Source organism: Zeus faber (assembly GCF_960531495.2).
Source record: "Zeus faber genome assembly, chromosome: 2".
NCBI classification, from domain to species: Eukaryota; Metazoa; Chordata; class Actinopteri; order Zeiformes; family Zeidae; genus Zeus; species Zeus faber.
This window is the reverse complement of record NC_137189.1, coordinates 5,705,370-5,716,939: the sequence shown is the minus strand read 5'-3', so window position 1 is coordinate 5,716,939 and position 11,570 is coordinate 5,705,370. Positions and strand designations below refer to the sequence as shown.

The window sequence follows — 11,570 nt, the reverse complement described above, 5'->3', positions numbered from 1 at the left end:
TGTAACTGCATACACAGACTCACTGTGAGGCGTGTGGTAATTTCTGCTCATTTCAAGGAGTATTTTCATGTAATTCTCTTCCTGTCGTCAATTTTTTCCAAAGCAGCCGTCTGCATGTGGCTGCAAACCAGGGTTTGTCTTTGCTATAACTCATCGTGATGCTTGTGGTAATAGAGCTGTACTCTCAGAGGCTGATATATGATGCCTCAGCGTTGGTTTTCCAGACTGTGATACGAGGTCTGAGCGTTTGATCCACTGTATTCTCCCCTCGCTGTGGGCCGGTCGCCGTCCAGGGCGATGGCACTTGATCGGGTTGCACTGAGGAAAACCTGTCATGATCCAGGGTTTTTTTTTTAGGTAGATTTAATGTTTTGGAAGTAAATTGTATTTAAATAAGGACATCTTTATGCTAAATTAAGCATCTTATTTTTCATGTGTTTTTTCACATGAGCATTTTTCATGCTCATGTGTTCGACCAATCAACGTGGACTTACGTCACTGAATGTTCCTATTGTGTCGTTTAACCCCTGGCCTTGGTAGGACCAAAACATGTCCCTCAAGAACAATGTTTTAGGTGCGCGGGGTGCTCGTCGCTGGGGGGTGGGCTGTGGGTGGGGGTGCCTTCTCCCGCCCTCTATTCTGTAGTCCACATGCTCGTCGGCTGGGGGCTGACCAGGCGCCTGATTGGGGTGTGGAGCTGCTCTGACATGGTGGAGGCGCATGGCGGACGCTCTGCACCCTTGGCTGATCACTGTGGGTTGGCTGCCACCAGGTAGGGGAGGTGGTTGCACTGGGGCCTGGTTGGGTTCGGGGGGAGGGGGTCTGCATGGTTCCTCCCCGGCCTGCTGCGCCCCTGGAGCGAGCCGGTCGCGACTCGCCTATCTCTCCCAGTGTTAAAACTCATTCTCAGCACATACACCACACAATAGACCGAGGGCTTGCGGGATGGCGGGGTGCAGGCTATGTGGGTGGGGATACGGCGGGCAGCTGCCATCTTGCCTGTCACGCTCCTGCCCAAGCATGCTTCTCATTTGTCCCAAAATTTTAATCTCACTCACATTAGCTTAGAACACATACACTGGCACACCAATCCTACTCTGAACAACACTCCATCGAACCAGGGTCTGCGGGACAGGAGGGGTGCGAGTGATTTGGGTTCGACTTGCCTGAAGGACTCGCACCCCCAGCCCCGCAATTTTAACTAAAATTACCAACAGCACTCATTGAGCACTGGGGTTTTTTCCATGGTGGCAGGTCGCTGGCGGGTCAGTGTGGGGGCGTGGTTGGCTTGGGGGCCCGTCGGGTGGGCACCCCCTCCTGGCCTGGAGTCCGGACGGCTTGCACCTGGTGGCTTGGGATGTGCTGTGATTGTGCTTGCCATTGTGGTTGTGGGTTGGGGTGTGAGGGGCAGCTGTTGGCCTTTTGCTTCTGCGGCGTGGCTTCTCTGCGGCGAGCGCCCCGGGTGCTGGGGCTGGCGGCCTGCCAGCATCACCGGGGGGGTGTAACATCAAGGTTCTCATGCTGGGCACACGCTGCTACGTGTTGGAACACTTGGCACTCACGCTGGGCGGGGCGTCTGGTCGGCTGCGGTGGGGCGGGCCTCCCCCTTGTGCGGGGCGTGGGTGGGCTTGGGGGTCCTGCTGGCTCACCCGTGGGGTGGGCGGCTCAGGCGGGGTGCTGGTCTGTCGCCGTGGGGCCGGGATCCGGTCCGCGGTCCGTGCCTTGGCCCAGGTTCTGTGCCGGTGGCTGCGTCTTGTGCCTGCACCCGGGGCTTGGTTGTATGTGTGCGCTCCTGGGGTGCGGGGTCTCCTCATGCTCCCTAGGACTGGGTCATGCTCCTTGGGGCTGTGCGTGGGGGTTGCTCCACAGCCCTCTGGCTTCTCTGGGGGCCCCGGGGTCTTCTGTGGCCGCAGGGCAGGGTACTTGGGGCTTTCCTGCAGCCATAGCGTGTCCACGGGGCTGCGGAGTTCGGGGGGCTTTGGGACCCCCTTCCACTGCTTGGAGGCACCGCGACATATTACCGACCTTCTACACCAGTACCAATGGGGATAAGTCATGTACACTCACCGGTGTCCACCTCACACACACACACACACACACACACACACACACACACACACACCTGCTTCAAGTGCACCCCAGCACCCTCCTGGTTGCATTCCTCTCCTTTCCTCCCTCATTTGCTGCCATAATTATGACAGGAAGAGGTCACGTGACCCGTTGTAGTTCCAGTTTACCTGGACCTAATTCACTTTTATTCAATACATGTTGTCATCCAATCTTTATGTTTTTGTGTAAATGTTGTTTGTTTCTATGTTTATTTGTCTCACCGTGGTGATTCTCCCCCTCTTGGAGTAGTGATCAGTTGTTTATAGACCCAAACATGATAAATAGTTCTCCAAAGAGGGAGGTTGGTGGTGGCTCTCCATAACCAAAAACTGTGCTCTTGTCATCCTGCAGGTCATCCACAGGACAGAGTTATTGCAGCAGTTCTTGATGATTTAAGAATTAATAAAGAGTTGCATTGCAGGTTGAGAACTTGAACTCCACTTGCAGACTAACTCTGTCCTGAATGCAATGGCATATAAATACTCTGTGTTGTATGCCCAGCATGCTGACAGCACAGGTTAAAACAAAACAAAAAAAAGAACGGTGTTTTAACAACTGCGATTTATTAAACACAGCACGTGTTACAGTTTTCCATACAGAGTTTCCATTAAACGCAGCATGAGCTTGGGTTGTCTGTCTACATGGGTTGTCTGTGAACGTTATGCAGGGATGATGATGTCACAAAGCGTTCTTCTACTTCCAGTAAATTTACAGTTTTTCACTAATTCCTGCTCCAAATGTACATCGATATTGATCAAACAACAACAAGACATTTGAAACGTCTCGGTTCTGACGAGACCTCAACCATGTCTTTGCATACTAGTTGCCTTGTTCCAGATACTTTTAGCCTGAAAAATGCCAAGAAAATTAATAACAATGTAAATCTGAGCAAAAACAATAGGGTTCCAGTCCTGCAGGCTGGACCCCTAAATATAATAAAATAACATAATTTTTCTAATTTTGTATGCCTTTAATCTTTAGTTTTTATTTTTACCCTGTAAAACAAACAAAAGTTTATATAATATAGTATAATATAATAACATTATTTTGTTATATAACAATTTTGGATGCCTTTCAATGAAAAGAAAATACTTAATGACTTTATGAATGAACTTTCACAAACTTTTAACACCAAAAAGACATTCTATCTAAAAGACATTATTCACAGAGACATTCAAAATCCAAATCCCCAATCCAAAATTAGGCTTTCCTCCTATTTTCGTCTGCATTAAACCATTTCTGACATCTGGCATGTGTGTACTCCTTGGACTCCCAATTAAACTGCACAAGCAGAGGGGATCACGCCCGCGTCCTCCGGTGACCAGGCTCAGGCTCATATGTACTTGTCGGGGGCCGAGCCTGCGGGGCCTTGATTAGAACGCTGGAGCTCTCATGGGAAAATAATATTTTTTAAAGTTTCCGAAAGGGCTTTTCAGGAAGCGAGCGTCGAGAACAAAACCCCTTCTGCCGCCGCCTGCTCAGACAAACTGGAACCCTGGAGCCATGAGAAGCATTGATTTTTATCCTTGGTATGGAAAAAAAAAATAAATATATTTTAAAAAATCGGAAAAATAATGGTTAAATCAAAGGGAAATAGAAAAAAAAAACAGTACTTCTGCCGCTCCCTTATTTCGTCGCAACTTGTTTTTCTCCGCTTCGGGTTACCCCAACCCTGAATCGCCAGGATATGAGATGTTAAAAAATGGGAAAGATAAACGGAAAAAAATAGGAAAAGAACATTTCTTTGTCCTTCCTTTATTCAGCCAAGTAAATTTTCATATACCAAGAATTTGTCATGGTGATGATTGTTGCATTTCTCTGCACGTGGCATTAATAAAAAAAAACAACATTTAATAACATTTGCTCAACAGATTATAAAAATAATCAAAGTTTATAATAATTAGAAATAAGATAAAATAAAATACAAATAACCAAAAATATAGAACAGAAATATCAGACATGTTATATGTATATAAAAATATAAAGAAAAATAAATTACAAAATACCCCCCCCCCCCACCAGTGGCCAACGTTGAATCGGCAGGATATGTGATATTAACGATATTATTATGAGAAATAAATGACATTCATCGAACCCCGCTCTGGTCTTTGGTACGACCCCTTGGCAGAGCCTCATTAAACCGTGGCTGGGTTGTACCACGTCGGTGTTTGTGTTGGCGCGGGGCGGTTCTATTTGGGGAGGAAGCGATCCCAGCGTGGCGGGGACCAAGACAAACACACCCTTCACACATTGATTATCCCCCATTAGACCGAAGGGATTCTGAGGGACGCGGTGCTGAGGGTGCAGCGCGGTTTGAGGGGAGGCTCCATATCTCGTTTGAACCGTCTTTCTCTCTCCATGACGTCTCCATCTCCCGAAAGAAGAGGGAGAAAAAATAAACACAGGGGCGTGTCAGTCAGTCTGTTCATCCTCTGAAAAATGTTCAAATTTTTGATTTTCCTGCCCAGGTACCTGCACCGAAACAAGCGTCTGACCAAGATGGATGAAAGAGCGTTTATGGGAACTATCCGAGGACCCATGCTTTTGTAAGTATCCTACAGTGCAAATCTTGTAATGACTTATTTAATTCTGATGAGTATTTGCAGAGTATCAAACGCTGCCATATTTTAAATAAAAGCGACATTCATTTGAGACAGAAAAACCCTATTTGAAGTGATTCTGTCAGGATGTTCAAGTTTAAGTTCAAGTTCAAGAGATCATTTGTCACATACATATACATACAGCCACACATATACAGTGAAATGTCATGACACCCAGTAATTATGCACAATAAGCTCTATAAGCTCTAAAAATACTAAAAAATACCAGTTAGAGAAATTATCAGTTTCTGGAAAGAGAGAAAGTGTTTGAGAGCATATTAATATATTATTTTATATATGAATATATTAAATATAATTTTCCGAGATTCATTTTAACAATATGTTTCACCAAATTTACCGCGACCGCCTTTTGGGTTTTGTTGATGCCCGATCAGTGCATTCTTGCCGGGAAAGGCGGACCAATGAAAAGAGCGTGTAAAGGAAACACATAGATAACGCAACACAAAACAACACAGTTAATGGCTGTTAAATAAAGTAGCAAATATTTTATATTCAAAATTATCTGACGGATTACCACTTTAACTACAAGATAACAACAGGATGTAGGTTACCTTTAAAGGGGGGGTTGGGTGTTAGGGTTCAGGTTTAGGGTTTGTGCTTATGTCATTTAATGGGATTGCTTTTGTGATCACATTATTCTATTATTATTCTGCATTATTTTGCAACCACATTCGGTTATTCGTCATCGGGGCGTTCATTTCCTAATCCTGCAGATGGGTGAGAAAAGCATCTGGCGAAACGCGATAGAGTCGCATCAAAGAGCGGGAACGGCTTCTCCACAGCTGCGTCTTCGACGGGGAAATCACACACGGATGGTGTGCGAGTCCAACAAATAGAAGAAAAAAAACACTTTTCCACTTTGCTGTGATACGGTCATCCTCTCCCTCTCTCTCTCTCTCTGTCTCTCTCTCTATTTCTCTCACTGTCGTCCTCCATCATATCCCTCTCTCCGGTTCCTCAGGTGTCCAGTGCTAAAACCCCCTTCACCGTGTTTTTCTAGCTGCTGTCGGGGCTTTAGGTAAAGCCACGGCCGTCTGGTTTGGTGTCCTCATGCACCTCTTCCTCCTCCTCTTCCTCTGTTCCGTTGGGGAACATGTCAGGGGTGATGTCACCTCCATGAGGTCATGGGCTTAACATCTGGGAATGACAAAATCCGACCCAAAGTCATAGGGGCCGATGGCTTTCTCTTTCTCTCTCTCTCTCTCTCTCTCTCTCCCTTACGTAATGTTCCCCAAGAGACGAGGGAAGAGGAGAAAATGAGGACTAAAAAATGACCAATTTAGCAAACAGTGTGATTAATGCAGTGTTTGGCTCGCGTGTCTTCTATTTTAATCCAATTATTTGGAGGAAATTGTTGATTTAGCAACACTATGGATCAGGAAAGTGAAGAAATCACTTGGCCCCTGCTTGGCCCCTGCTGGGCCTGCGCTTGGGCCCTGGACGTGCGGGGAGGTCTGGAGGTCCGTCTGGTCCGGCGCAGGCCTGATAACACAACCACAGAGCAGGATGTCGGCGTCTCTCTCTCTCTCTCTCTCGCTCCCTCTCTCTCTCTCACGTGCGCGGCATATCGCATGTCTCCGTCCCTGCGAGGCGGAGCTGGCTCTGGCGCGGCGGCCGAGCGCGATGAAATACCGCGTGTAATTGCTTAAAGATGGCGAAGAGCGAGAGAGCGGGGTCGGGTGTGGGTGGGGGTCTCCGGCAGATGTCCAGGGTTACAACGGCGTTTAATCTGCGCGTGAGGCCCCGACGCCGCGATCCTCAACTAACGCCTGTTCATGTGTCAGTAATTGTTAGGCACTCAGAATCATTTGTCAGGTTCCTCCTCCGCCGTCAGATGGGAGCTATTTCTGCGGCATGCAACAAAACAGTGCAATAACAACCGCGGTTACCGTCAAAGTGCTTTGGTCTAGCATTTATATTTTAGAGAACATTCCCAAATAGTTTCTAATTTTTACGGCTGTTCATAAAACCCTGTAATAATTTTACTTTAAAGTATACATATTTCTGTCATAAGTATATGAGTATTATCTCAATAAATGGATTATCTTCCTAATTTTATCTTCGTCACCCTCCCCCCCAATTAAGATAAGAAATGACCTGAATTCTGGAAATTCTTAAAAATCAATTCAAGAAAACAAAGAAAACAAAAATAATATTTAAAGTCTGTTCTGAATGATTCTGATGAGTCAAGAGTGAAAAATTATAAAGAAAATGACTTTTTTCTTAAATTCGTAGTCATGAGATGGTTATATTTAGTTGTATTAAATACATAAATTAGTATATTAGTTGTATGAGTTATATTAGTACACTCATCATTTTAAATACTCTCAGTGACGGATGGAGCTACAACGCCAACAATAGATAAAAGGAATTAAATAATAGCTTGATAAAGTGTCGGAATGGAGGAAATTGTTGATTTAGCAACACCACAGATTAGGACAGCAAGTCCTGTAAAACATATATATATATATCTATATATATATAAACATATAACGTGTTTTACAGGACTTGCTGTAAAATATATGTATTTATATATATAAACTAAAAGACTGGGTGGAGGTTTGTCCTGTGGACTGAAACGGGGCCTTAGCTAGGTTCAAACCAGCTGGATTGAGCTGAGCTGGAGGTACAGAGCAGTGTTAACAAAGCAGATCTTATTTAATCTAAAGTAATAGATCCAGACTATGGCTAAAGGAGAAAGTGAATTTAATTAATGATACAGAGGTTTATTGCCAATTTTATAACTTCTTATAATATATATATATATTTACACTGTATATATTATATAGATACTGTGTATATATATATATAATTCTAGGTGTCTGTCTGTATGTCTTTTGATTAATTGGACAACTGTAACAACTTCAATAAACGGGGCAATTTGAGACGTCATCCTCCAATATGTGAAGTACGAGATGCAACAGAGGAAGCGCTGTAGATGCGACCTCCAAGGCGTGGCATTCAACGTCACCTACGCATGCCAGAGGAGGAGACCTGTGCGCGGCGTGCAGAGCGAAATATGGACTCAACTGATCCTCCTGGAGTTCTAAAAAGCCTATTTTTCACATTTTGTGTTTACTTTGTGTTGAAAGTTGTCCTTGAATTTTGTTAAACTGTGCCATTTTGAAAGGCCATACAGGACACAGGACTGAATCATTGACATTTGACCAAAGACCGTGACATTGAAATGTCTTAGAAAGTCTTACATTTCAATGTACAACAGTAGTTATTTTAAAATATTGAACAATCTCGCTTAAAAATTATGACATCCTGTTTTTCATGACAACTTCAGCGTGCAGCGCTGCTGGAGGTTTAGCTCGCCCCGGCCATTTTCAAGGAAAATGAAATAATTTCTTCCATTCTTCTCTGTTTTAACTCTTTTTAACTCTCTGACTCCATCCCCGCCTCCTCCTCCTCCTTTTCCATTTCTCTCTCTCCACCTTGCTTTTCCTCCCCCTCAGAGATGTGTCCTTCACGGCGGTCTCCTCGCTGCCCAGTGTGGGCATGGAGTCCTTACGGGAGCTGATGGCCCGCAGCGCCTGGGCCCTCAAGAAGCTTCCGCCCATCAAGACCTTCAAGCACCTGACCACCGCCGACCTCACCTACCCCAGCCACTGCTGCGGCTTCAAGAACCTCAAGAAGAAACGGGGGTGAGCTTCCAAAAAGGAAACCAGAAGACGTGCATGTAGGGGAGAGTGCGTCTACATTCGGTAAACAGAGGGCGGACGGGGGCAAACAGCTTTTGAAGGTCTGCTCTCGTTGGCTGTTTCTCCGTGCGACCTACGGATGATTTTCCAGCTGCGCTTATGGTGTGGATTCTGGCTGAGATTAAATCAACTCTCTGACGCGTTTACCTATAACTCCTTAGCGCGCCGCCATAATTACTGTCACTCAATGCTGTTATTGTAGGAAGAAGGCTCAGACCGACTAATGACGGCTCTATCAAAACAGAAATTGCTTTTGTATAAACTGGATATATAAATAATTTGATTATACGACGAGTGCTGTGGAGTATGTTTTGCTGTGAGGTTTGTTTGTTCAGTAACGTTGTCTTATTAGAAACCAGAGTTTTATTGGATGTACTTAATCTACTGTTTGTGTGTGTCTGCCGGGTTCCCGATGTGTTTTTTTGTTTTTCAGCTTCTTGGAGTACATCATCTGCAATCTGACGGCTTTCTACAGCCAACACCACAAGCGGTCAGTCGGACCGCTCCGCACGCCTCTCCTCCAGAGTGATGGCGTGGCCGAAGCCATCCCTGAACAGGAGCCCGACGATGGGGGCCTCCGCGAGCCCCAGCAGGACTGGAGGCGAGGGGACTTCCACGGGAGCCTCCACTACCACGCCTACTTCGGGGGCCAGCCGGACGAGGATGTGGGCTTCGGGGAAACCCTGAAGAACCCCCAGGAAGACACCAGCCAGGACTTTGACAGCCGCTATGATTATGTGGTGTGCGAGGAGGGGGAGGACGTGACGTGCTCGCCAGCGCCAGACGAGTTCAACCCGTGCGAGGACATTATGGGTTTTGGCTTCCTGCGTGTGTCCGTGTGGTTTGTCAGCCTGCTAGCCGTGCTGGGCAACGTGGTCGTGCTTCTCGTGCTCCTCACCAGCCACTACAAACTCTCCGTGTCCCGCTTTCTCATGTGCCACCTGGCCTTCGCCGACCTCTGCATGGGGATCTATCTGCTGCTCATCGCCTCGGTGGACCTCCACACACAGGCCGAGTACTTCAACCACGCCATCGACTGGCAGACGGGCCCCGGCTGCGGCCTGGCAGGCTTCTTCACCGTCTTCGCGAGTGAGCTGTCCGTGTACACGCTGACAGTAATCACGCTAGAGCGGTGGTACGCCATCACGTTCGCTATGCGGCTGGATCGCAAGCTGCGTCTGCACCACGCGGCGGCCGTGATGCTCGGAGGCTGGATCTTATGCCTGCTGCTCGCGCTGCTTCCGTTGGTCGGGGTGAGCAGCTACGAGAAGGTCAGCATCTGCCTCCCCATGGACACTCAGAGCACCGTGGCTCAGATCTACATCGTCTCGGTGCTGGTCCTCAACATTCTGGCGTTTGTGGTGATTTGTGCCTGCTACGCGAAGATCTATTGCACCGTGCACAACCCGCACTACCGCTCGGGCTCCAAGGACACCAACATCGCCAAGCGCATGGCCGTCCTCATCTTCACCGACTTCTTGTGCATGGCGCCCATCTCCTTCTACGCCATGTCGGCCGTGCTGGACCGGCCGCTGATCACCGTCTCCAACTCCAAGATACTACTGGTTCTATTCTACCCGCTCAACTCCTGCGCCAACCCGTTTCTGTACGCCATCTTTACCAAGGCCTTCCGGGGGGACGTGTTCATCCTCCTCAGCAAGGTGGGCCTGTGCCAGCTGCAGGCCCAGCTCTTCAGGGGCCAGACGGTGTCGTCAAGGGGGCATAGGGACCGGGAGAAGGTGAAGAAAGGTATCAGTGAAGGCCGAGAGGAGGTTCCCATCCACATGCAGGAGTGTTCCGGACACACCTGCCACCACCCGCTCAGCCATCAGCCCTGCCCCGAGGAGAGCCGCTCCCTGGACACGTGAGCCGGCTGCGGAGTAATAGGCAGACGAGCAGAACTGGTCAAGTTGGGAGAGAAGAGGTCGTGGAGTGGGTTTGTGGATGTTTTCTGCTAGGACACTTAACAGGGAGCTCCAGGATTGTGTGGCTGGTGGGATTTACAGGTGGAGTTCAGCTGGTTTCACAATCTCGGCTGTGATGATTTTACACTCCTGGTTTGCTGGAGAGTATCGTGTGTCTTTGAAACGCAAGATCGTCTTCATCTCACTTTTAGTCTTTTTCTATTATGAGGAGTAATAGCTTTAGCATAGGAGCGTTTGTTTTGAGAGAGAAAGAGATAAACGCTCAAACAACAGATATATAACCTTGAGGAAATGAATTAAACCTAATTTTCCTATCATCTTCGATTCTTAAACGATCTTTACTCAGATGTGAACACTTAGTCTGGCACTAACAAATGAGATACAAGGAAATGGAGGTAATGGCTCCAGCGACGCTCTCCATTTTCCAGAGGGTCTGTGATAAGAAGATATTACCTAATGGCCGTTTCAGACAGCCTGCTGGTCCAGGGGTGTTTAAACGATTTATTGAGCTTGGGATAACAATACATTTCTTTTCATCCTCTCAATATCTCTGTATGAAATAACTGTAACCGAGTAAGTAACAGTGTGTTCGAATTCATGGGCAAAGACATTCTTCCGTACATCTGCTCCAAAGGTGCTTGTTTCAAAAGGGAAAAGGCAATGGACGATGAATAAAATGAGACTAAGTCGCAAAAATCCTCACGTGGGTAATTCATACGCACTTAAACGCGGCCGTGATGTGAGTAGCAGTCATAGGTGCTTCAACGGGGGAAGTGGACTCTTAAAACAATTTTTTTTGCGACTTAGCCATTCCACAAATGCATGTACCACCTTTTTCACAGATCCATTAAAACACGCGTTGACTTGTGTGTTCACCGGCTCGTCCCTCTCCTGCCTTATAATATTAAATGTAAGACAAAACTCCATCAACATCCCTCGAGAAATGTGTAATTCAATTACCAAAGTAAGCACAGACGTATTTTATTTACCAATTTTCTCGAAATAACCAATCGGTATGATAATAACAATATGTATAAACCCCTTTTCTCCGCCGTGGAATGTGATGGTTGTTATTTCTTGCACGGCGGTGATATTTTTCCACCCTCTTACAGAGCCAGTGACTTATACAATCAGAGCAGATAGCTTTGCCTTCGCCGGCAGAGCTTAAAGCAAATAGAGTCGAGCCATTATGAGCGAAAGGACACGCT

At 46.8% G+C, this 11,570-nt stretch overlaps 1 protein-coding gene across 1 annotated transcript in view; it reads left to right on the top strand.

The window, feature by feature from the left end:
- The window catches only part of tshr (thyroid stimulating hormone receptor), a gene marked incomplete at its 5' end in the record, with an annotated part of 35,826 nt that extends 24,832 nt beyond the window's left edge, over positions 1-10,994 (top strand). Inside the window, 3 exons of the mRNA XM_079996609.1 lie at positions 4,578-4,655; positions 8,192-8,380; positions 8,871-10,994. Of these exons, the coding sequence (XP_079852735.1) occupies positions 4,578-4,655; positions 8,192-8,380; positions 8,871-10,305 (1,702 nt within the window). The 3' untranslated portion in view covers positions 10,306-10,994. The remainder of the gene's footprint in view (positions 1-4,577; positions 4,656-8,191; positions 8,381-8,870) is intronic.
- Between the last annotated feature and the right edge of the window lie 576 nt (positions 10,995-11,570).